Below are 27,559 nucleotides of genomic sequence, written 5' to 3' on the forward strand. Positions count from 1 at the left end.
TTAAATACTTGGTCCTTCTTGGTCCTGGGCCCTTTGTCTCGGCTTGCAATGAGAAGATTTAAAACAGTCTTCAAGTTTCCTATGAGCTATGTAAGGGGCAGGGAGGGGTTGGGGGAGAGGAGGGAATAAGTGAATAACTATTTATATAGCACCTACTATGAGCCAAGCACTGTGCTAAATGCTTAAAAAAAAACCAACAAGTATTATGTCATTTAATCCTCACGACAGCCCTGTGAGGTAGCTTCGTATCTCATCTCCTTCACATTGAACTAATGCAGTCAACACTTGACAGTCATAGTTTAACTTAAAGTATCTGAATACTTTTATTAGTAAGCTCATTTTTACCTTTATGTTGAGAACTGCACATATTTGTGATTATGCACAGCAGAGAAAAAAAAGAGAAGTGGGACAAGAAGTTTGTGGAGAGGCTGGTATCCTACTAGGTGCTTCACTGGTCTTGTTCACCCTACTATTGTAAAGAGCTCCCTAGGCATTCACTGTTTATTTTCACTGTTTTCCTTTAAAACTCAAGTTTTGTGTTGCAGTTATGCCCCCAAAGCATAGTGCAAGTCCTTCAGGCTCTAAGCTGAAGAACACAAAGTCAGTGATGCGGCTTAGTGAAAAAGTAAAGATGTTAGATAAACTTCATACAGGAACATCTATAGCTGCTACAGGCCCAGAAATTATGCACAATGCCAAAGTCACTGATAGATTATTTCAAGCTGGTGCTTCACGATCTCCAACACCATCCCACTAGCTGTGAAGGACAGAGTCAGAGGTGATGTCAAGACCTCATCAGTCTTGGCGTCTTCTGACAGCAGCAACTAAAGTCCCAGCAACCTCTCCTTTGGTTTTCAGAGAGCAGCCAAGGTAAAGAGGTTTGCAACAATACAGTATATATAGTACAATGCCCTTACATTCTGACACAGCAGAAAGTAAGATTCATAATTAAAAAACGTTTTAGTTTTAAGAATTTTATTTGCAGAGCCAGGAGAACGTTGTGCACAGCCACAGATATATGGATTCCGTGAGGACCAACCCTGACATACTGCGCTTTTCTCAGCAACCTAAGGGGCAAGGACAACTCCAGGGGACTCACGATGGAGAATGCTATCTTCATCGAGACAAAGAACTGCGAAGTTTGAATACAGATTGAGGCACACTACATGCTCGCCTTTTTTGCTTCTCTTTTGTTTTTGTTTTTGGGTTTTTTTTTTTGGTTCTGTTTCTTCTTTCTCATGATTCATTCCATTGGTCAAAATTCTTCTCCACGACTTGACTAGTGCATAAATTAATTCAATGCGAAGTTATACATGACAGTTATATGAGATTCCATGCCGTCTTGGGGAGGGAGGGGGAAGGGAGGAGAGAAAAACTGGAACTCAAAACTATGTAGAACCGTGTGTGGTAAACTAAAAATAAATAAAGAAATTTATAAAAAAAAAAAAAAAAGAAAAGAAAAAAAAAAGAATTTTATTTGCTGTACAGTATTTATGATATCATAGATTTCATGTTATGAAAAGTGAACATTGTCTAAAATCACCTTTTTGAATTAAGATGTTAGCACAAAAAGTCAAAGAATACTAGGGAATTACTAGCGAGAAAAAATGTTTTGCATGTTACCAATTTTATTTTGGATACTGCATAGTTTGTTAGGAAAAGTACATATTATCAAGCAATGTTTTGTTACAAAGAATTGTATGCAGAAAAGCGTGCTTTCAGTAATCTCTAGTGAAAGATTACAGTTTCTGGTGGTCATGAGAACCTAACCCCTTATTCTCACAAGTGCAGTATATCAACAATCATGTTTTTTTTTTTTTACTTTTCTACTATTTTCTAAGAATGTTACCCCTATGAAAATTAAGGATTATATTTTGTTCTAATTTTCTTTTCTCAAGTTGAATGGTGACTTTTAAAATTTCTTTCTAGGATGTCGAAATTAATAATGTGCTCATCAATTTCCCACAAGGTTATTTCCTCTACCAGTTATTGTTTATTAAGTCTTCCTTTCATCGTAGGTTCTCACATTACCTATTCTAGGAAGCAACTATTATTTTGATACAGATTCTACCTTTATAAAGTCAAGAAGTATTTATTAAGTGCCTACTATGTGCCAGATATTGTGCTGAGTACACAAAGAAAGGCAAAAAAATCCTTACTTTCAAGGAGGAGGGTTCAGTCTAGGGGGATAACAACATGCATACATCTAAAGCTATGTGCAAGGCAGAAATAATCTTAGAGGGAAAGAACTAGAATTAAGAGGGATTGGAAAAGGCTTAGTTCAAGGAAGCTAGGAGAGATAGATGAGAATAGAGAGATTTCCAAGCATTGGGTACAACTGGAAAAAGGTACAGCTGGAAAACAGAGTCAGGAGAAGAGAGGGCTTAGGAAGAAAGACAATAAGTTCAGTTGAGTTTTCAGATGTCTACAGGACATCCTGTTCAAAATGACCAATAGGCAATTGAAGATGTGAGACTGGAGCTCAGGAAAGTGATGTTAGGGCTGGATAAATAAATCTGATAATTATCTGCATAGAGATGGTAATTGAATCTATGGTAGTGATTCACTAAGTGAAATAGTATAGAAAAAGAAAACAAGGTCCAGCACAGTCTTGGTTGATACCCACAATTACCAAGGCATAACATAAAGATCTACCAAAGAAGCCTGAGAAGGAACAGTAGGACAAGAAGGAAAAGAACCAGGAGAGTGCAGCATTTTTAAAATATACAAAGAGAGTGTATATCATGCAAAAGAGAGCGGTCAGTAATGTCAAAGCTGCAGAGAGGCAGAGAAAGATGGGACTGAGAAAAAGCTATTAGTTTTGGCGATGAGGAGATCACTGACAACTCTGGAGAGAGTTCTTTCAAGTCAGAAGCCAGAATGCAGAGTTAGAGAGTGAAAAAAAAAGTGAGGCAAGGTTACAGCTGGTATTGCTCAAGGATTAGCCATGAAAGGGATGAGAGATACAGCTAGCAGGGATGGACAAATCAAATGAGTTTTCGTGCCTGGATGAAACATTCCCAGTGAATAATTACAGTTCAATCTTAGCACAACTTAGACAAATTGTTCATTCATTTAGATATATGTATTTACTATGTGTAAGGCACCATGCCAAATGCTATGGGAAAGACAAGTACGGTAAGATACAGTTTTGACACTCAAGAAGAATGAAGTCTAGCAAGATGAAGAGCTGGCATATGGAAACAAAACACTGAGTAGGATAGAAGCAATTTTGGATTTTGAGTCAGCTAGGCTTGGATTCAAAACACTGTACTGCCTCTTACTAGTGGCAGATCTCACAAATTAACTGATCCTCACCTACTGTCTAACCTGAGGGGATGCAATTTCTTTTTGTGTCCTTGGTGAAGGATACCATGATCTGAGGGTCTTATCTCATGTGGCTTAATATTTATGGCCAGAACATTTCTATGTGCTAAAAATGAACAAGCAATCAATCGTACATGAAAGACTATTAATATCTATGTGAACAACACTGAAAACACATACTTGGAAACAAGTTTATATAAGATGGTTAGTTAAATATCTTAGAGTTTGACTAAGTATATAATCCAATTAAGTAAATAACACACATTATATGCCACAGAAGTTAACTTATCACAAATACAAATGTTATTTTTAATTTTCAAAAGTAGAATTTATTCTATGTAATATGCAGTCTGAACATTATGTTTAGAACTAGTTAGCTAGCAGAGATAAGATTTGAATTGGTAAGGACCTTAAAGATCCCCTAATATGACTTACTGATGCATGAACTCCTCTCCTCAAAAACCTTTAATATACTACCTATGGAATGAAGTACGATTGCCTGAACCAGGCACGCGATTCTCCATATCCTCCTTCCAACCTTATCTCATACTACTTACTCTAATTCACTCACATTGCCTCAAACAGAACCCTCCCTCTACCAATATCTGACTTCCAAACCCTTCTTTGACTTTAGGGCAAGGCTAGGGTCTCCTCTACCTGCTTCTGACCCAGACCCAGATGACATGATATCTTACTTTTTGTCACAGGACTTTGTTTTCACCAATCTTCTGCACTAATCTCACTCTACCTTTTATTTGTGTATCCTAGATAATAGACATAGGTCTACAAAGTGACTCCAATTTCCTTATTTTATAATCAGGAAATGGAGAGAAGCCCAGAGAAGTTAGGTGCCTGTGTGTGTGCGTGCACATGTGTATGACAAGCCAAGAGCTAGTTAACTAGTAGAGATGAAATCTGAACATCTTCTCCCTCATATATTGTAATCTTCCTAAGGTTACCAGGTCTATGCTATAGGCATCTTTGTATCTACACTGCTTTGAACATAATAGGCACTTGATAAGTGTCTGCTGAATGAATCATTCAAACCCCACATTAAAAAACTTTTATCTTGCTTTTATATAACCTTTTCCAATTCAGTCTCTTTCTCTACCCAATGAGTCATCTCTTTTAACAAATTAAAAAGAAAAAAAGTTTAGCAAAACCAGTCAACATAACTAATTTATGTACATAATATTCCACACAAACATTCCCTTACCTCTGCCAAGATGGAAAGGAGGTATAGTTTTTTTAACTCTCCTCTAGGGGTGAGCTTCTTTTATAATTGCACAGTATTATATTTCGTCGTTGTTCTTTTCAATTATTTTATAGTCATGGTTTCCCTAGTTCTGCTTCCTTTACTCTGAATCAATTCATATAAACCTTCCCATGCTTCTCTTAGAGTTCTTCATATTTTATCATATCATATAGCAAAATATTTCATTACATTCATACATCACAAATGGTTTGGCCATTTCTCAACTGATAGTGATTTATTTGGTCTTGAGTTCTTTCCTATCATGAAAAGTGCAAGAAAATATTTTGATGTATGTGACCTAGCAGTTGGCTATCTGACTCAAATGTAAAGATGTTTTATGCATTAAAACAAAACAAAAACCTTAATTCCAAACTCATTTCCAGAACAGAAACCCAATATTTTATAACACTCAGCTGAGGCCCAGATCAGAAAGGTCAAGTGGCTGACATATTCAAAGTCAGTGAATTAGAGGCAGAACTAGAAAGCACCCTGACTTTCATGCTACAGTTCAATTCAATATACCACTAAGCAGTTATGAGAGATGGTATAGTTCAGTGGCTTAAACAACGGACTAGGTCTAGAGGTCAAGATTCTCCTTCTGGTTCTTCTACTAATTCACTTTATGATCTTAGGCAAATAATTTCCTTTCTCTGGGCCTCAGTATTCTAAAATGAAGGCATTGGAATAAAGGATTTTTTAAGACTTCAGCTTTAAGATTATATGCCCTTATTCTTGAAAAATAAAATAAAAACCAATGAGATGATTTCTATGGATTTTGTTAAAATAAAAAAACTTACTGTGCTCATGATGTTTCTCAGATCCAAACAGAGAGAAAAATGATATATATGTATGTGATATGCCAAAAATATGGCAACAATTAAAATCTTCAAATCCTTATATATGCTTGTGGACCATTTCTTTAGCTTTCACAATAGCCCAAAGTGCAGATTTCCAGTAGTAGTTTTAAAACCTGTTTAAAAAAAAAAGATAATATGTAGATAACTGTTACCTAATCATCGGTAAGATTCAGCTCAAGACCAGACAGCTTCTTGGGGAAGCATTTACTGCTGTATGTAAAGTGCTTTTGAATTGAATATAGGATCAAAGATCAACCAGAGAAAAGATCTGATAAGTCTTAGCTGGCAGTGCAATACAAGATTTGATTTATTAAAAAACAAAAAACAAACCACTCCCTGCCTCCACCCCAACCAAAACATTAAGCCTGTTACACATAATATGGACTACGCTAAGTCCAAAGGAATGAGTCAAAAATCACCCAAAATAGCAACTCTTGCCTTAAGGGAATAAGCACACCCCCCCCAAAAAAATCACCCACCATTTAAGTACAAGCAGTTCCTGCTTATACTCCCTACACTCATCTGGATTGGGGGGTAGGGGAGAAATGTATTAACACCTGGGGGTGGTGGAGGGAAGGGATGGTTAAGGGAATTTGGGAAAAAAGGCTTTAAGGAAAATTTTCAATCAAATGCCACTTAATACTAATTATACTACATAAACTTCTGTAAACCACAGTGTGGTCAGGAAGTCAAAAAAGCATTTATTAAGTGCCCACCATATGCCAGGCATTGTGCTAAGCGACAGGGATAAAAAGGCCAAAACTAAAACCAAATCCAACAACAAAGTTGTTATTCTCAAGGAGCTCACAATCCAATAATGCAAACAAAATATATACAGGATAAGCTGGGGCCAATGAACAAAGGGAAGGCATCATCACTAAAGGGGATCAGGAAAGTAAAAGGCGGGATTTTTGCTAGGAGGATTTTAGCTGGAAAAAGTCAGGAGTTGGAGATGAGGAGGGAGAACACTCTGCATGCGGAATAAGCTGGTGACAACAATCAGGACATGGAGTGTTCTGTGCAAGGAACAGCAAAGACACTAGTGTCACCCATTTGAAGTAGTGGGGAGAATAAGGTATAAGACTGGAAAGGTGAGAGGGGGCCAGGTTATAAAGGGCATTAAAGATCAAAGAGAGGATTTTATATTTGATCCTGAAAGTAATAGGGAACCACTGGAGTTACTGAATGGAGGGACATAATTAGATCTGCATTTTAGGAATATCAATGTGATAGCTGAGTGAAAGAAGTATCAGAGCAGGGAGAGACTTCAGGCAGGGAGACCAACCAGAAGGCTAGTGCATTACAGTCCAAAAACAGCTCTGAGGTACCAACTCACATCTATCAGATTGGCTACTATGACATAAATGCAAAATGATAAATATTGGAGAAGATGTGGGAAAATTGGAACACTAATGCATTGTTGGTGAAGTTATGAACTGATCCAACCATTCTGGAGAGCAATTTGCAACTACTCCCAAAGGGCTATAAAACTGTACATACTCTTCGATCCAGCAATACCACTACTAGGTCTGTATCCCAAAGAGATCATAAAGGGGGGCAGAGCCAAGGTGGCAGCTGGAAATTAGGGACTTGCTTAAGCTCTCCCCCAAATCACTCCAAACACCTGTAAAAAATGGCCGTGAACAAATTCTAGAGATACAGAACCCACAAAATAGCAGAGGGAAGCAGGTCTCCAGCCCAGGACAGCCTGGATGGTTGCTGGGAAGGGTCTATCGCACCACAATGGGCGCAGCCTGGGAGCAGAGCACAGCCCACCGTGGCCCATGGTAGGCCAGACCAGACCGAGAGTCAGCTGGAACAGGACTTAGGGCCAGAAATCACGGACCTGTACCAGTTACCAGACTTCTCAACCTACGAACGCCAAAGACCAAGGAGTAGGTTAGTGGAAAAACTGCTGGATCCCGTTAGAGAGCGGTCCAGCCCCAGCCAGGGGGCGGGGAGAGGGGAGGGGGTGCGGAGGGGGTGCAGTACTGGCTGTAGCAGCAGCAGGAAGCTCCTGTGGCTGCTTCCAGAGCTCCAGCATCAGCTGCTTCCTGAGTCTCTGGCTCACATGGTGGGAGGAATCCAGCAGTGGATCAAAGTAGGAGTACAAGGAGCGCTTTGCTGGCGCAGAGGCAGGTTCTCTTACTTTGCTGTGCTTGTATCTGAATGACAGTCCTGGTTGGCAGTTCTTGGGGGAGGAGGTGTGCTGCTGTGGCAGAGGTTGCAGTGATGGTGGACTAGAAGTAGCTCTAAAACAGCAGCACAAAGCCCCTAAAGCTTGGGACAAGGTACCCTCCACTCTGAAGGCAGTCATACCCTGACAAAAAGCTCAAGGGTCAAATAGTTGGCTGGGAGCATTAACAGGCAGCGAAAAAGGACTCAGACTATAAAATCTTTTTTTGCTGACAAAGAAGATCAAATATACAGCCAGAAAAAGTCAAGGAAGTCATAGAGCATACATCAAAAGCCTCCAGAAAAAATATGAATTGGTCTCAGGTCATGGAAGAGCTCAAAAAGGATGTGGAAAGGCAAGTAAGAGAAGTAGAGGAAAAATTGGGAAGAGAAATAAGAGTGATGCAAGAAAATCATGAAAAACAAGTCAATGACTTACTAAAGGAGACCCCAAAAAATACTGAAGAAAATAACACCTCAAAAAAGACTAACCCAAATGGCAAAAGAGCTCCACAAAGCCAATAAGGAGAAGAATGCCTTAAAAAGCAGAATAAGCCAAATGAAAAAGGAGGTCCAAAAGACCACTGAAAAAAATACTACCTTAAAAATTAGATTGGAGCAAGTGGAAGCTAGTGACTTTATGAGAAATCAACATATCATCAAACAGAACCAAAGGAATGAAAAAATGGAAGACAATGTGAAATATCTCGTTGGAAAAACCACTGACCTGGAGAATAGATCCAGGAGAGACAATTTAAAAATTACTGGACTACCTAAAAAACCATGATCACAAAAAGAGCCCAGACACCATCTTTCAAGAAATTATCAAGGAAAACTGCCCTGCTATTCTAGAACCAGAGGATAAAATAGAAATTGAAACAATCCACCAATCACCTCCTGAAAAAGATCCCAAAAAGAAACCTCCTAGGAATATTGTAGCCAAATTCCAGAGTTCCCAGGTCAAGGAGAAAATACTGCAAGCAGCCAGAAAGAAACAATTTGAGTATTGTGGAAACACAGTCAGAATAACCCAAGATCTAGCAACTTCTACATTAAGGGATCAAAGGGCTTGGAACATGATATTCTGGAGGTCAGTGGAGCTAGGATTAAAACCAAGAATCACCTACCCAGCAAATCCGAGTATCATGCTCCAAGGCAAAATATGGACTTTCAATAAAATAAAGGACTTTCAAGCTATCTCAGTGAAAAGACCAGAGCTGAATAGAAAATCAGACCTTCAAACACAAGAATCAAGAAAAGCATGAAAAGGTAAAAAAGAAAGAGAAATCATAAGGGACTTACTAAAGTTGAACTGGTTTTTTTACATTCCTACATGGAAAGAAGATGTGTGTAATTCATGAGACCTTTCTCAGTATTAGGGTAGTTGAAGGGAATATACATATATATATATATATAGATAGATAGATATAGATATAGATATATATGTGTGTGTGTATATATATATGTGTGTATTATATATATATATGTATACACACACATACACACACACACACACACACACAGGGCACAGGGTGAGTTGAATATGAAGGGATGATATCTAAAAAAATTGAATCAAATTAAGGGATGACAGAGGAATATATTGAGAGAGGGAGAAAGGGAGAGATAGAATGGGGTAAATTATGTCACATAAAAGTGGCAAGAAAAAGCAGTTCTGTTGGAAGGGAAGAGGGGACAGGGGAGGGGGAATGAGTAAATCTCGCTCTCATCAGATCTGACTTCAGGAAGGAATAACATACACACTCAACTGGGTAACTTACCCCACAGGAAAGTAGGGGGAAGGGGATAAGAAAGGGGAGATGATAGAAGGGAGGGAAGACTGGGGAAGGAGGTAATCAAAAGCAAACACTTTTGAAAAGGGACAGGGTCAAGGGAGAAAACTGAATTAAAGGGGGACAGGATAAGATGGAGGGAAATACAGTTAGTCTTTCAAAACATGATTATTGTGGAAGTGTTTTGCATATTGACATACATGTGGCCTATTGCTTGCCATCTTAGGGAGGGTAGGTGGGGAGGGAAGAGGGGAGAGAATTTGAAACTCAAAGTCCTAAAAGAAGATGCTCAAAAAAAGATGTTTTAGCATGCAACTCGGAAATAAGATATACAGGTAATGGGATACAGAAATTTATCTTGCCCTGTACAAGAAAGTAAGAGGAAATGGGAATGCGGATGGGGGGGAGTGGGGTGACAGAAGGGAGGGCTGACTGGAGAGCGGGGCAATCAGAATATATGCCATCTTGGAGCGAGGGGAAGGGTAGAAATGGGGAGAAAATTTGTAACTCAAAATCTTGTGGAAACCAATGTGGAAAACTAAAAATATTAAATACCACAAAAAGACCCAGTTATTCTCTATTATTTCTAAGATCAAATATTATTTCACCTTTATCTTTTGAAAAATGTCTGTTTTATAATGTATGTAATTATGTTGGTATGTAAAAATGTCCATTTTATAGTATATGTAATATTATATATGTGCAAAGAGATGATAAAAAAGGGAAAAGGACTCACGTGTACAAAAATATTTATTAGCAGCTCTTTTTGTGGTGGCAAAGAATAGGGAATTACAGGGATGCCCATCAATTAGGGAATGGCTGAACAAGTTGTGGTATATGAATGTAATGGAACACTACTATTCTATAAGAAAAGATGAGCAAACAGATTTCCGAAAAACCTGGAAAGACTCATGTGAACTGATGCTAAGTGAAGTGGGCAGAACCAGAACATAATTATATGCAATAACAGCAAACTTGTGTGATGACCGACTATGATAGACTTAGTTTTTCTCAGCAATACAATGATCCAAGACTATTCCAAAAGACTCGTGATAGAAAATGCTATTTGAATCCGGAGAAAAAATGTGGAGTCTAAATGCAGATCGAAGTATACCATTTTCACTTTTTTGTCCTCTTTTCTTTTTCATGGTTTCCCCCTTTTGTTCTGATTCTTCTTTTACAACATGACTAATGTGGAAATATGTTTAACATGATTGTACATGTAAAACCTATATCAGATTACCTACTATCTTGAGGAGAGGGGAGGGAAGGGAGAAAGGGAGAAAAACTTGGAACTCAAAAACTATCTTTACATGTAACCGGGAAAAAAAATAAAATACTATTAAATGAAAAAAGTCTACAGGATATCTGATTTGAAATGTCCAATAGGCAGTTGGAAAAGGGAGCCTGAAAGCAGAGAAGTGAGTGCTGGATAAGAGAATATGAGAATCATTACCATGAAGATAACTGACTACATGAAGACTGATGCGAACACCAACCCAAGTAATATAGATGAAGAAGAGAAGCAGGCATGCAACAGAGGAGACACCACGGTGACCAGGTGGAACCTGGATAAAGATCCAGGAAAGAAGTCTGAGAAAGAGTAGATAGAGAGGAGCCAAGATGATGCTGTGAAAGGATGGAACTACCGGAGTTCTCTCACAAATTCTGTCAGATATGTCTAAAAAAGTGAATCTGAGCAGATGAGAGAGTTAGGAAGCACTAGTAGACTGAGAGGGGTGGGAGCATGGGGCATGCAAAAGGGCACCAGACCAAACCAATCAAGAACAGCAGAGGAATCCAGCCAGCTCACTAGTCTGGGAGGTTACTGGGTGAGTGAAAATGCCACAGCAGGTACAGGCCCAGGGCGGAAGTACCAGCTACGACCGCGATCAAGCCTCAGGCCTTTCAGCCCGGGACAGGAGTCTGTCAGAAAGCAGAGCCTGCAGCCGCGAGAGCAACTACCCAGAGGCCTCCAACCCACAGTCTAAAGGTTTGAAATGCCTTCTTGAACATCCAGGGGCCATGATGTCCAGGTAAAACGGCTCTCATCCCTGCTTTGAACAAACTCAGAGAATACTACCTCAGGAGAAACAGAGGAGCCAGAAGAGGGGCTTCAGTAGCTAGAGAAGTTGGGGAGAGGGCCCTTCTTGTAGTTGTGGGGGGAGACTAGTGCACGAAGAGAGGTGTCTCAGCAGCCCTCACCTCAGCAGAACAAGGAGAGTAACTAAGCCCCAGGGGGCTGGAGCTAACAAAGGTAAATGCCAGGCCTCCACACGTAGCTTTGCACAGCCAGGGGAAGTGGCAGACACCAGCACACAAACTGCTGAGACCACCCATGCTGCAGAATAGTCCTGGGGAAGCAGAGACTAAAAGCAGCCAGACCACCCCTCCCCCACAAATCAACAAACCAGAGGCCATAGCACATAAAGCTAGATCCCAACACAAGAAACTCGGGACAGAGTCCCCTGAGCCCTAGAGGCAGAGATCCACTTTAGAAACCAGGAGGGAAAAAAAAAAGGACAGTAAAAAGCTTCCAAAGACTATTGATTCGTATTGTGTTGATAGGGATCAAAATACCAATTCAGAAGAGGACAACATGGACACTACACCTACATCTGAAGCCTCAAAGGGGAAACTGAACTGGTCCCCAGACCAAAAACCATTCCTGGAAGAACTCAAGGAGTACTTTAAAAACCAAATTAGGGAGCTAAAAGAAAAAAATGGGAAAAAAAACTCATTGAGGAGAACAAATTTTTAAAAAGTAAAATTGGCGAAATGGTTAAGGATAATCAGAATATAAATGGAAAAAATGTCACATTGAAAAGTAAAATCAACCAAATGGAAAAGGAGACAGAAAAGATAAAGGAAGAAAACAAAACATTAAAAATTAGAATTGGGCAAGTCGAGGCTAATGATTCCATGAGACATCAAGAATCAATCAAACAAAATCTAAAGAATGAAAAAAATAGAAGAAAATGTGAAATATCTGATTGGAAAAACAACTGATCTGGAAAACAGATCCAGGAGAGACAAACTAAGAATTATTGGTCTACCTGTAAGTTAGAATGAAAAAAAGAGCCTGGACCGTATCTTCCATGAAATCCTTAAGGAAAATTGCCCAGAGGTCCCAGACCAGAGGGTAAAATTGTCATCAAAAGAATCCACCAATCACCCCCTGAAAGAGATCCCAAATTGAAAACGCCCAAGAAATATTATAGCCAAATTCCAGAACTACCAGGTCAAGGAGAAAATACTACAAGCAGCTAGAAAGAAACAATTCAAATATCATGGAACTATAGTCAGAATCACGCAGGATCTTTCAGGTTTTACACCGAATGACAGTAGAAACTGGAATATGATATTGTGAAGGGCAAAAGAGCTCGGACTACAACCAAGGATCAACTACCCAGCAATATTGAGCATTATTTTCCAGGCAAGGAGATGGACATCCAATGAAATAAGGGAATTCCAGACCTTCCTGATGAAAAGGTCAGAGCTGAACAGAAAATTTGATCTCCAACTACAAAACTCAAGAGAGACATAAAAAGGTAAACGGGGGGAAAAACCCTAGTTAATAAACAAGGATAATTAGTTACATCCTTATATAGGATTATTTTATTTTATATATATATATACACACACACACACACATATATATGTGTCTGTGTATGTGTGTGTGTGTGTGTGTGTGTGTGTGTGAATCTTGAGAACAGTATAGTTATTATGACAATTGAAAGATATTCATAGACTGTGGGTGTCAGTATGAAATAACCAATATAATGATAAGATATAATTAAGAGACATAAAGGGACAGTTCTGGGAGAAGACATAAGGAGGTAGTAGAAAAGGGTTAATTACATCAACTGAAAAGGCACAAAAACATTATAGTAGAGGGAAAGAAGGGAAGGAGAAGAGCAATATTTGACCTTTACTTTTCATCAGATTTGGTTCAGAGAGAGAGTAACATACCCTGATAAGTACAGAAATCTAACTTGTCCTACAGGCAGTAGGAGGGGAAAGGGGAAAGAAAAGACAGGGGGGTAGTCAGGAGGGAGGGAACAAGCAGCAAGGGGAAAAAGTTAAGATAAGGGCAGGGAATCAAGAGGGAGGGTAAACTGAGAAAGGCAGAAGTCAAAAGCAAAACTGTTGAGGAGTAGAAGGGAAAAGGGAAAAATAAAAGCATAAACAGGGGAGAAATAGGATGGAGAAAAAGACACAGATAGCAATCATAACTGTGAATGTGAATGGAATGAACTCTCCCGTAAAATGGAAGCAGACAGCAGAATGGATTAAAAACCATAATCCTACAATATGCTGTTTACAGGAAACACATTTGAAGTGGGGATACACACAGGGTAAAGGTAAAAGGATGGAGCAGAATACATTGTGCTTCAGCTAAAGTAAAACAAGCAGGGATAACAATCCTAATCTCAGACAAAGCAAAAGTAAAGATAGATCTAATTAAAAGAGACAAGGAAGGACACTATATACTGCTAAAAGGCACCATAAACAATGAAGCAATATCATTATCTAACATGTATGTACCAAGTGGTATAGCATGCAAATTCTTAGAGGAGAGGTTAAGTGAGTTACAGGGAGAAATACACAGCAAAACTGTCTCAACCTCCCCCACTCTGAACTTGATAAATCTAACGTCAAAATAAACAAGAAAGAAGTTAAGGAGATGAAGAGAATTTTAGAAAAGGCAGATATGATAGACCTCTGGAGAAAACTGAATGGGGATAAAAAGGAATATACTTTCTTCTCAGTGGTACATGGCACATACTCAAAAATTGACCATGTACTACGGCATAAAAACCTCACAATCCAGTGCAGAAAGGCAGAAGTAGTCAATGCATCCTTTTCAGATCATGATGCAATAAGAATCATTTTCAATAAAGTACCATGGAAAAATAAGCTAAAAATTAATTGGAAACTAAATAGTCTAACTGTAAAGAATGAGAGGGGCAAAGAACAAATCACAGAAACAATAACTTCATTCAAGAGGATGACAATGAGACATCATACCAAAACTTATGGGATGCATCAAAAGCAGTTCTTAGGGGAAGTTTTATATCACTAAATGCTTACATGAATAAAACAGAGAAAATGCAGATCAATGAATTGGGCATACAACTGAAAAAGATAGAAAAAGAACAAATTGAAAATCCCCAATTAAATATCAAACTAGAAATACTGAAAATCGAAGGAAAGATTATTAAAATTGAAATCAAGAAAACTATTAGATTAATAAAACCAAGAGCTGTTTTATGAAAAAACCAATAAAATCAATAAACTTTTGGTCAATCTGATAAAAAAAGGAAGAAACTCAAATTATCAGTATCAAAAATGAAAATTCACCTCCAATGAAGAAGAAATTAAAACAATAATTAGGAATTATTTTGCCCAATTGTATGCCCATAAATTTGACAACCTTAGGGATATGGATGAATATTTACAAAAATATAAATTGCTCAGGTTAACAGTAGAGGAAGTAAAATACCTAAATAACCCATCTCAGAAAAAAAAAAATTGAGCAGGCCATCAATGAACTCCCTATGAAAAAATCTCCAGGGCCAGATGGTTTTACATGTGAATTCTATCAAACATTTAAAGAACAATTAATTCCTACACTTTATAGACTATTTGGGAAAATAGGTGGAGTCCTACTAAATTCTTTTTATGACACAAATATGGTACTAATACCCAAACCAGGAAGAGTCAAAACAAAGAAAGACAATTATAGACCAATTTCCCTAATGAATATTGATACAAAAGTTTTAAATAAAATATTAGCAAAAAGATTGCAGCAACTTATCATGAGAATAATACACTATAACCATGTAGGATTTATTCCAGGAATGCAAGGCTGGTTCAGTATTAGGAAAACTATCAGCATAATTGATCATATCAACAACAATACTAGCAGAAACCATATGATCATCTCAACAGATGCAGAAAAAGCCTTTGACAAAATACAACACCCATTCCTATTAAAAACACTAGAAAGTGGGGCAGCTAGCTGGTGCAGTGAGTAGAGCACCAGCCCTGGAGTCAAGATACCTGAGTTCAAACCTGGGCCCTCAGACACATGACACATTTACTGGCTGTGTGACCTTGGGCAAGTCACTTAAGCCCAATTGCCCTGCCATCCCCTCTGCGCAAAAAAAAAAAAAAAAAAAAAAAGATAAAAAAACTAGAAAGCACAGGAATAAATGGAGCCTTCCTTAAAATAATAAATAGCATCTACCTAAAACCATCAACAAGCATTCTTTATAATGGGAATAAGGTAGACGCATTCCCAATAAGATCAGGGATGAAACAAGGATGTCCGTTATCACCCCTATCATTCAATGTGGTACTGGAAATGTTAGCTGTAGCAATAAGAGAAGAAAAACAAATTGAAGGAATTAAAATAGGCAAAGAAGAAACTAAATTATCACTTTTTGCAGATGATGACGATTTACTTAGAGAACCAAGCAAAAAACTACTTGAAATAATAAACAACTCTAGCAAAGTTGCCGGATAAAAAATAAACCCACATAAATCCTAGGCATTCCTACACATTACTAACAAAGCCCAACAGTAAGAGATAAAAAGAGAAATTCCATTTAAAGTTACTGTAGACACTATAAAATATTTGGGAGTCTATCTGCCAAGACAAACCCAGGGCCTATATGAACATAATTATGAAACGCTTTGCACACAAATATATTAAGTCAGATGTAAATAAATGAAAAAACATCAGTTGCTCATGGTTAGGTCGAGCTAATATAATAAAAATGACAATTTTACCTAAATTAATTTATTTATTCAGCACCATACCCATCGAACTACCAAAAATTATTTTACAGAGCAGGATAAAATAATAACAAAATTCATCTGGAAGAACAAGTAAGTCTAGAGTACCTAGGGAATTAATGACAAGAAATGCTAGGGAAGGTGGCCTAGCCATACCAGATATTAAATTGTACTATAAAGCACCAGTCATCAAAACTATTTGGTACTGGCTAAGAAACTGAGTCGTGGATCAGCGGAATAGGTTAGGTATACAAGATGCAATAGTCAATGATGACAGCAATCTACTCTTTGATAAACCCAAAGAAGTCAGCTTCTGGACTAAGAATTCACTATTTCACAAAAACTGCTGGGAAAATTGGAAAATGTTAGGGAAGAAACCAGGCATAGATCAATATCTTACACCATATACCAAAATAAAGTAAAAATGGGTTCATGATAAAGGAATAAAGGCTGATATTATAAGCAATTTGGGAGAGCAAGGAATAGTTTACCTATCAGATTTATGGGAAAGCAAAGAATTCATGACACAAGAGATAGCATCACAAAATGCAAAACAGACAATTTTGATTATATTAAATTGAAAAGTTTTTGTATTAAAAAAGGCAATGCAACAAAGATTAGGAGGGAAGCAGAAAATTGGGAGAAAATCTTTACAACCAGTGTCTGATAGAGGCCTCATCTCTAAAATATACAGGGAACTGAGCCAAATTTATGAGAATACAAGTCATTCCCTAATTGAGAAATGGTCAAAGGATATGAACAGGCAGTTTTCAGGGGAAGAATAAAGATATCTATAGGCATATGAAAAAATGCTCTAAATCACTACTGATTAGAGAAATGCAAATCAAAACAACTCTTAGGTACCACATCTCTCCTGTCTGACTGACTAAAATGACAAAGCAGGAAAATGATAAATGCTAGAGAGGATGTGAGAAAATTGGAACATTGTTACATTGCTGGTAGAGTTGTGAACTGATCCAGCCATTCTGGAGAGCAATTTGGAACTATGCCCAAAGGGCTATAAAAATGTTCATACCCCTTGACCCTGCAATACCACTCCTAGGGCTGTATCCCAAAGAGATCACACAAGTGGGAAAGTGATCCGTATGTACAAAAATATTTATAGTGGCTCTTTTTGTAGTAGCAAAGAATTGGAAATCAAGGGGATGCCCATCAATTGGGGAATGGCTGAACAAGTTGTAGTATATGAATGTAATGGAATACCATTGTGCTATAAGAAATGGGGAAGACACGCACTTCATAATAACCTGGAAAAAACCTACACGATATAATGCTAAGTGAGCAGAGCAGAATTAGGAGAACAGCATAGACAACCACAGATATTTTGATTCTGTGATGACTACCCTTGACAGATCCCACTCTTCTCATTAATACAAGGTTCAAAGACAACTCCAAAGGGCTCATGATGGAGAGAAGTATCTACATCCACAGAAAGAACTATGCAGTCTGAACGCAATTTGAAGCAAACTATTTGCCCTCCTTTTTTTTCCTTTTTTGTTTTCTTTTGGTTTTTTTCATTTTGTTTCTTCTTTCTCATGATTCATGCCATTGGTCATAATTCTTCTTTACAACTTGACTATTGTGTAAGTAAGTTTAATGCGAAGTTATATGTAAAAGATATATTGGATTCCACGCCATCTTGGGAGGGAGGGAAGAAAATCTAGAACTCAAAATCATGCGGAACTGAGTGCTGTAAACTAAAAATTAAAAAACCTTAATTTGAAAAAAAAAAGAGTAATCAGACAGGTAGGAAGCAAACCAAAAGAAAGAAGTGTCACAACTTAGAAGAGAAAAACAAGAAAGGGATTACTGACAGTTTCCATAGCTGCAAACAAGTCAAGAAGGATTATATTTGAGAAAGTCAATTAAAATTTAAGCTTGGCAGCATTAGTTGAATGATGAGGGTGGAAGGCCAGACTGTACAGATTTAAAAAGAGAATGTAAGGAAGGAAGTAGTGGCACACACTGAAAAAGAGACATGGGTCTATATGGATAGGATGGGGGAGACATGGGCCCATTTGTGGGCAGCAGGGAAGCAACCTATAGACAAGGCAAGATTCAAGATTATGGAGAGAGCAGGGTTGAGAAAGGGGGAAATGTGCTGAAGATGAGAAAGAATGAGATTATTTGTGTATCTGGAAGGGTTTGCCTCAGCAAAAAGGCCTGAAGGAGGAGCTAGTGGAGAAATATGAATGATGTATGATAAGGAGAAGCACCTAAAAAAGGGCTCTGAGCAGTCAGACTCAAATTTTTTTTTTCCTGTGAAATACATGCAGAGTTCTTAGGTAAGAGAGTGGACAGAAGAAGATATAGGTTGGAGGTGGAATTAAAAGGTCTGGAAAAACCACTTTGGTGAGTGGGATAAGTAAAAAAATTGTGGTTCAGTTGTGCCCAACTCTTTGTGACGCCATGGATCACACTGTTCATGGGGTTTCCTTGGCAAAGATACTGGAGTGGTTTGCCATTTCCTTCTCCAGTCGATTAAAGCAAACAGAGATTAAATGACTTGCCGAGGTTCACACAGCTAACAAGAGTCTGAGAAATAAAAAGATCAGGGAAGTATAAAGAAACTGCCTTGCTACAAGGAGGGCCCAACGGAGATTATGTAACAAATTCATAGCGCTCCCAGCCAGCAGTGCCATAATTTTCTCCAGCTTTCTTCAGCGGCATGTGAATAAAACTGAAGGCAATGGCTGGTGGGAGTAATGCCAGACTGGCAAAAGGATAAGGGGAGCATGGGACTTGAGAGAAGAGGGCAGTAAGAGTTGATCTGGTTCCCCAAGGGATTAAGATAGTGAAAGAAGAGTACGGCTACTGTGCAGGGGTGATGGCCTGGGGAAGAACTGAGGGGTTGAGGGATCAGAGATGGTAGAAGGACAGCAGATAAAGGGATTTCAAAATTCACAAACTTGGAAATGGAATATCATGGTGACAGCAAAATCAAGAGTACAATCCATATATAGCTCAAGTGGGATGAAAGAGTATGTCATGGGAAATAAGTCATTGGAAGAAGTGGTGGGTGGTTAAGATGTTTGATGGGATGAGAATCAATACATACGCCAAAGTCCCCTAGGGAGAGGAAGTTGTGGGAGAGAAAAAGATTATGAGCTAGGTAATAAACAAACTGAGGAAAGAAGAGTGTCCTTGAGCTAAGTGGAATCTTGATTGTGTGCTAAATACGGCTTGAGTGAACCTCAGAAGAGTAATGGAGGTAGAGGGAGACAGAGCCTAAAAGTGGTCATGGGAAACTAGGAATATTCTAACTCCCCAATCTTAACCAATGAGTCAAGGGAATGAGTTAAAGTGCAACCAGTTCTGGAAAGGAGGGCCAGAGAAACTGTGTCAAAAGGTCTCATTGAGAACCAAGAGATGCAGAGAATGGAAAACATGAAAGCAAGTCTGTTACCTCTGGAGCAGGAATTCCGGAAAGCACAGTGGAAGAAGTGGGTAGTTTTAGACAAGGATGTTAGAGGGGTTACGTTGGGGGGGATGGGAAAAAGAGAAGTAGGCAGCAGAGAATAGAAAAGTGGGTTGGAATACTAAGGGAGAGTTCATAATCACTGAAATAGAGAGGACATGAAGAGAAGGAGTTTGTAAATCAAAGAGGAATGAATCAGGTAGATTATTACCATCCAAGGGATTAGGCCTCAGGATGAAGTCCTCTGAGGATATTGTGTGAGGTAAACAAATGAAATGTGAAGACTTCACAGGGAAGGATGTGTATAATATTCATATATATGTATATACGTGTGTGTGTGTGTGTGTGTGTGTGTATAAACAAATGTTTAGAAATCAAGAAATAGAAAAGTGAAAAAAAAAAATTCTGAGGCTGTGAGAGTCTGATGGCTCAGCCTTTGGGAAAGTTTACCGTGAAACTTTTTGTTCTTTCTTCTGGTTCTGGTTTAAAGATATGCTCAAAGAACAGGGTCATAATGACTTGTTTTTCTCTACTGTAAAGAATGGAGAGGGTCTCCCCCTCCCCTTATCCTATTCTCCTTCTTTAGATTAATAGATGTCACCTCAATAGTAATCATTAACTAAGGGAATGGGAATTGGGAGTTTCTGTGCCTCAATTTCCCAGTTCTTTGTCTAGCTTTCATGCTCAGATTGTAAGCCCACCTCCCAGCCAATGGTGAGAAAGGTCAGAGGTGGGTGGGATTCTCTTGTGGTAGGTATAATTATGGGTGCCTACCCCTTGTAAAGCGCCTCCCTTGCTGGATTCGTTCTAGCGGGGATGCCCAATTCTCAAGAATTGAATAAAATTTATTTGTGTTCCCACCCTGAGATGGCTCCTTATTAACTTTTAATTGATGAGGGTCTTTTATCCCACACAATATTAAGCAAAATGTATAGCTTGGAGGTGGCCAATGGAGAAACACTATAGAATGTGGTGTTTCCTTCATTCCCCAGCACACAGATTTTCAAGGCAAAGTGATTAGTAGAGGGAGTACAACGGAATGGCATTTCCCTCCTTCCCTGGAAGGCTTAGGCCACGCAAGTGTTAAGACTGTACCTATGTAGAGAATCAAAAAATTTGTAGTTCAGCACAGTACCACATAATCATGGAACACAATACTACAAACTGCATAAATTATGATAACATACTAACAACCATTAAAATCAAAGTGATGTTTAAATTTGCTATTCTATTGCTATAATTAACTAAAATTCTGCTAAGCTGCTACTGCTGCCATAAATCTAAATTGAAGATATAACATAGCAATTCAAGAGTCCTTAATTTAGGTTTTACGAAGCACTTTTCTCACAACACTGTGAAGAAAATAACGCATGCATTATTAAACCCAACTTTCAGAATGAAGCTCACTGGATTCAGTGACTTGTCAGAAAGTCATACAGCTAGTGTTAGACTCAAAATTTCTAAGTGATCTTTCCACTGTATTATACTACCTATCCTTTCACATATATGTATATTTATATGTATATGTATGTATATGTGTATGTGTATGTGTGGGTGTATATATATATGTGTGTGTGTGTATATACATATATATATGTGTGTGTGCGTATACACACACACACACACACACACACACACCCATATGCACATTTTTTTTTTTTACTGTTATAAACTTGACAAATAGAAAACATGCGGGGTGGACCCAAGATGGCAGCTGGAAAGCAGGGACTTACCTGAGCTCTCCCCCAGGTCCCTCCAAACACCTACAAAAAATAGCTCTGAACAAATTCTAGAGCAGGCCACAAGGCCCTGAATCATTGAGCTGTGGCAGTTACCACACTTCTAAACCCACAAACGCCAAGACAACAGAGAAGGTTAATGGGAAGAACTGCTAGAATGGAGTCAAAGAAGTGCCCCAGGCCCGGGGGCTCCAAAGTGGTGCAGCTCTGGGGCTGCTTCCAGCTGCAGTTACTTCCAGTCCCAGGCCCACCAGGAGGGAGGAATTAAGGGGCGAATTACAGCAGGACTGCAAAGTCTACTTGCATCTGAGTCTTGGTCTGGGTTGGTGGTTCTTAGGGGAGGAAGAGTCATGGTGTGGCAGAGCTTGCTGTATAGAAATAGACCTGAAAACAACAGTACAAGGCCCCTAAAGCTTGGGACAAAGTAGTCTCTACTCTACAAGCAGTCATACCCCAATGAAAAACTCAAGGGTCAAGTAGTTGGCTGGGAACATAAACAGGCAGCGAAAACAGTCTCAGATTCAGGCTCAGACTTTGGAATCTTTCTTTGGTGACAAAGAAGACCAAAACACACAGCCAGAAGAAGTCAACAAAGTCAAAGAGCCTACATCAAAAGACTCCAAGAAAAATATGAACTGGTCTCACACCATGGAAGAGCTGAAAAAAGATTTGGAAAAGCAAGTTAGAGAAGTAGAGGAAAAATTGGGAAGAGAAATGAGAGTGATACGAGAAAACCTTGAAATACAAGTTCAATGACTTGCTAAAGGAGACCCCAAAAAATACTGAAGAAAATATTGAAGAAAACAACATTTTAAAAAATAGACTAACTCAAATGGCAAAAGAGCTCCAAGAAGCCAATGAGGAGAAGAATGCCTTGAAAGGCAGAATTAGCCAAATGGAAAAGGAGGTCCAAAAGACCACTGAAGAAAATACTACCTTAAAAATTAGGTTGGAGCAAGTGGAAGCTAGTGACTTGATGAGAAATCAAGATATTATAAAACAGAACCAAAGGAATGAAAAAATGGAAGACAATGTGAAATATCTCATTGGAAAAACCACTGATCTGGAAAATAGATCCAGGAGACATAATTTAAAAATTATTGGACTACCTGAAAGCCATGATCAAAAAAAAGAGCCTAGAAATCATCTTTCAAGAAATTATCAAGGAGAACTGCTCTGATATTCGAGAGCCAGAGGGTAAAATAGAAATTGAAAGAATCCACTGATCACCTCCTGAAAAAGATCCCAAAAAGAAAACTCCGAGGAATGTTGTCGCCAAATTCCAGAGCTCCCAGGTCAAGGAGAAAATACTGCAAGCAGCCAGAAGGAAACAACTTGAGTATTGTGGAAACACATTCAGGATAACGCAAGATCTAGTTATTTGCTCAGGGCTCTCACTCTTGGTTGCCCTGAGCAAATAGCTCCGTCTTTTCTTCTTATACCGTTTCAGATGTCATCAGACGTCATCTGAATGACCAGAACTTAGGCTCCTATGATTGGCTCTTGAGTTAGCCCCTCCCCTTAGTACGCTGGGAACTTCACACCCACATAGGCTTAGCACCCAATAGGGGTTTGGGCCTGGGGCTTAGCACCTAGTAAGACTCTGGGCAGCTGTAGCTAAGAGCCCTCCAGCTTGTAAACCCAGATGCTGGGACTTTGTTAAACTCTGGTAACTATGTATTGGGATTTGAATCAGACAAGGTCTGTCTGTCGATGTTTGTAATTTGCTTGTATTTTGCACTGAAGTTCAGGGTGCTGGATTTTTCCCCTGAACTAAGTGAGTTATATTTGTATGCTGGATTAAAATAAGCTTGTTAATCCCTTAACGTTGCTTTCCTTGGTAAAGCAGATCAAAAGAACCTGGGCTTTGGCAGCGTGCTTGTTGTTGGGCCTGTGTTGGTCTTTCACCCCACAACAGCTGCTAGCCAAATTGCTGAAACAGGTAGAAATGGGGACAAAATCTGTAACTCAAAATCTTGTGGAAATCAATGCTGAAAACTAAAAAATATCAAATAAAAAAAATCTAAAACAAAAAAATGAACATTTCTATATATGCAAAAGCAAAAAGACTGCATATCAAACCATGATTCTATTACGTAGGCCTTATTTTTAGGTGTTTACTTAATTTAAGAGTAGTTCTAATACTGCCATACTTGTTGTAATTACTTTCCGAACTTTTTTATGTTTCCTGCTACGTATTTTTTTAATGTTTCATTTGCGATCTGCTCTTTCTGGAAGGTATTAATATCACAATTCTCCATAAATCTCTCTTCTTTTTAAATTAGATATTTTAATGTTTTCCCCAATTACATGTAAAAACAAATTTTAAGATTCATTTAAAAGATTCTGGGTTCTAAACTCTCTCCCTCCTCCTCTAACATTTCCCTGCTCTGTAATGAGGAAGGCAAGCTAATTTTATATAGGTTATACATGTATAGGCCATACAAAACATATTTACATTATTAGTCAATACTGCTGTTACTCTGTACAATGATCTCTGAATTCTGATCATTTCATTTTGCATCAGTTCATACAAGTTTTTCCAGATTTTTCTGAGAATATCTTGCTTATCATTTTTTATACTACAACAGCATTCTATCATGAAGGGCAGCTAAGTAGTGCAGTGGATAGAAGAATGACCTTGGAATGAGGATCCTGGACGAGTCATTTAGCACTGCCTCAGTTCCTCATCTTTAAAATTAGCTGTCAGCTTTTTTTACTTTAGCTGAGGCACAATATATTTTACTCCAGCCTTTTACCTTTACCCTATGTGTATCCCCCTGTTTCAAATGCATTTCTTGTAAACAGCATATTGTAGAATTATGGTTTTTAATCCGTTCTGCTATCTGCTTCTGTTTTGTGAGAATGTTCATCCCCTGCACGTTCAGGGTTATGATTTCTATCTGTGTCTTTTTCTCCATCCTAATTCCCCCTGTTTATGCTTTTATTTCTCCCTTTCCCCTTCTCCTCCTCAACAAAGTTTTGCTTTTGACCGCCACTTTCCTCAGTTAACCCTCCCTCTTTATTCCCCTCCCTTATCTTACTGTTACCCACTTGCTACTTCTCCTCTCCCTTCTGACCACCCCCCTCCCTTTTTCCCCCCTTACCCTCCCACTTCCCGTAGGACAAGTTAGATTTCTAAACTTATCAGAGTATGTTATTCCCTTCTTGAACTAGATCAGATGACAGTAAAGCTCAAATACTGCTCTTCTCCCTCCCTTCCTTCCCTCTACTATAATATGTTTTTGTGCCACTTCATTTGGTGTAATTTACCCTTTTCTACTACCTCCTTACCGCTTCCCTCATAGCCCTCCCTTTATATCTCTTACTTATATTTTATATCTTTACATCAGTTAAAAAGCAGTAAAAAAAGCAGGTGTAGCAATCCTAATCTCAGACAAAGCAAAAGTAAAGATAGATTTAATTAAAAGAGATAAGGAAGGACATTATATCCTGCTAAAAGGCACCTTAAACAATGAAGAAATATCATTGCTTAACATATATGCACCAAGTGGTAAGGCATACAAATTCTTAGAGGAGAGGTTAAGGGAGTTACAGAAAGAAATAGACAGCAAAACTATAATATTGGGAGACCGCAACCTCCCCCTTTCTGAACTTGATAAATCTAACCTCAAAATAAATAAGAAAAAAGTTAAGGAGGTAAACAGAATTTTAGAAAAGGCACATATGATAGACCTCTGGAGAAAACTGAATGGGGATAAAAAGGAATATACTTCTTCTCAAAAGTACATGGCACATACTCAAAAACTGACCATGTACTAGGGCATAAAAACCTCACAATCCAGTGCAGAAAAGCAGAAGTAGTCAATGCATCCTTTTCAGATCATGATGCAATAAGAATCATTTTCAATAAAGTACCATGGAAAAATAAGCTAAAAACTAATTGGAAACTAAATAATTTAATTCTAAAGAATGAGTGAGCCAAAGAACAAATCAGAGAAACAATTAATAATTTCATTCAAGAGAATGACAATAATGAAACAACATACCAAAACTTATGGGATGCAGCAAAAGCAGTTCTTAGGGGAAGTTTTATATCTCTAAAGGCCTACATGAATAAAATAGGGAAAGAGGAGATCAATGATCTGGGCATACAGCTGAAAAAGCTAGAAAAAGAGCAAATTGAAAACCCCCAATTAAATACCAAATTAAAAATAATGAAAATCAAAGGAGAGATTAATAAAATTGAAACCAAGAAAACTATTGAATTAATAAATAAAACAAAGAGCTGGTTTTATGAAAAAACCAATAAAATTGATAAACCTTTGGCCAATTTGATTAAAAAAAAGAAAGAAGAAAATCAAATTACCAGTATCAAAAATGAAAAGAGTGAGGTCACCTCTAATGAAGAGGAAATCAAAACAATAATTAGGAATTATTTTGCCCAATTGTATGCCCATAAATTTGACAACCTTAGAGATATGGATGAATATCTACAAAAACATAAACTGCCCAGGCTAACAGAGAAGGAAGTGAAATTTCTTAATAACCCCATATCAGAAAAAGAAATTGAGCATGCCATCAATGAACTCCCTAGGAAAAAAAATCTCCAGGTCCAGATGGTTTTACATGTGAATTCTATCAAACATTTAAAGAACAATTAATTCCTACACTTTATAGACTATTTGGGAAAATAGGTGGAGTCCTACTAAATTCTTTTTATGACACAAATATGGTACTAATACCCAAACCAGGTAGAGGTAAAACAGAGAAAGAAAATTATAGACCAATTTCTCTAATGAATATTGATGCAAAAATTTTAAATAAAATATTAGCAAAAAGATTGCAGCAACTCATCACGAGAATAATACACTATGACCAGGTAGGATTTATTCCAGGAATGCAAGGCTGGTTCAATATTAGGAAAACTATTAGCACAATTGACCATATCAACAACAAAACTAGCAGAAACCATATGATCATCTCAATAGACGCAGAAAAAGCCTTTGACAAAGTACAACACCCATTCCTATTAAAAACACTAGAAAGCATAGGAATAAGTGGAACCTTCCTCAAAATTATAAATAGCATCTACCTAAAACCATCGACAAGCATTATTTGTAATGGGGATAAACTAGATGCATTCCCAATAAGATCAGGGGTGAAACAAGGATGTCCATTATCACCCCTATTATTCAATTTGGTACTAGAAACATTAGCTGTAGCAATAAGAGAAAAAAAAGAAATTGAAGGAATTAGAATAGGAAAAGAAGAAACTAAATTATCACTTTTTGCAGATGATATGATGATTTATCTAGAGAATCCTAGAGAATCAAGTAAAAAACTACTTGAAATAATAAACAACTTTAGCAAAGTTGCAGGATATAAAATAAACCCACATAAATCCTCAGCATTCCTATACATTACTGACAAAGCCCAACAGCAAGAGATAGAAAGAGAAATTCCATTCAAAGTTACTGAAGGCCCTATAAAATATTTGGGAGTCTATTTGCCAAGACAAACCCAGGGCCTATATGAACATAACTATGAAACACTTTTCACACGAATAAAATCAGATCTAAATAAATGGAAAAATATCAGTTGCTCATGGTTAGGCTGAGCTAATATAATAAAAATGACAATTTTACCTAAATTAATCTATCTATTCAGTGCCATACCAATCGAACTATCAAAATTTTTTTTTTACTGAGCTGGACAAAATAATAACAAAATTCATTTGGAAAAACAAGAGGTCTAGAGTATCTAGGATATTAATGAAAAGACATGCTAGAGAAGGTGGCTTAGCCACACCAGATATTAAACTGTACCACACAGCAGTAGTCATCAAAACTGCTTGGTACTGGTTAAGAAACAGGGGTGTGGATCCGTGGAATAGGATAGGTACACAAGTAGGAGAAATCAACAAGTTTAGCAATCTACTCTTTGATAAACCCAAAGAGGCCAGCTTCTGGGCTAATAATTCACTATTTCACAAAAACTGTTGGGAAAGTTGGAAAATGGTAGGGCAAAAACTGGGCATAGACCAATATCTTACACCATATACCAAAATAAAGTCAAAATAGGTTCATGATTTAGGAGTAAAAGCTGATACTATAAGTAATTTGGGAAAGCAAGGAATAGTTTACTTATCAGATTTATGGAAAAGTAAAGAATTCATGACCCAACAAGAGCTAGAGAGCATTACAAAATGC

General features: G+C 38.0%; 1 protein-coding gene across 1 annotated transcript in view; it reads right to left on the minus strand.

The window, feature by feature from the left end:
* RNF4 (ring finger protein 4) overlaps positions 1-27,559 on the minus strand; it is a 78,788-nt gene that overhangs the window by 26,596 nt on the left and 24,633 nt on the right. Inside the window, exon 2 of the mRNA XM_036764134.1 lies at positions 5,380-5,552. Within this exon, the coding sequence (XP_036620029.1) occupies positions 5,380-5,388 (9 nt within the window). The 5' untranslated portion in view covers positions 5,389-5,552. The remainder of the gene's footprint in view (positions 1-5,379; positions 5,553-27,559) is intronic.

Source organism: Trichosurus vulpecula, chromosome 6 (assembly GCF_011100635.1).
Source record: "Trichosurus vulpecula isolate mTriVul1 chromosome 6, mTriVul1.pri, whole genome shotgun sequence".
NCBI lineage: Eukaryota > Metazoa > Chordata > Mammalia > Diprotodontia > Phalangeridae > Trichosurus > Trichosurus vulpecula.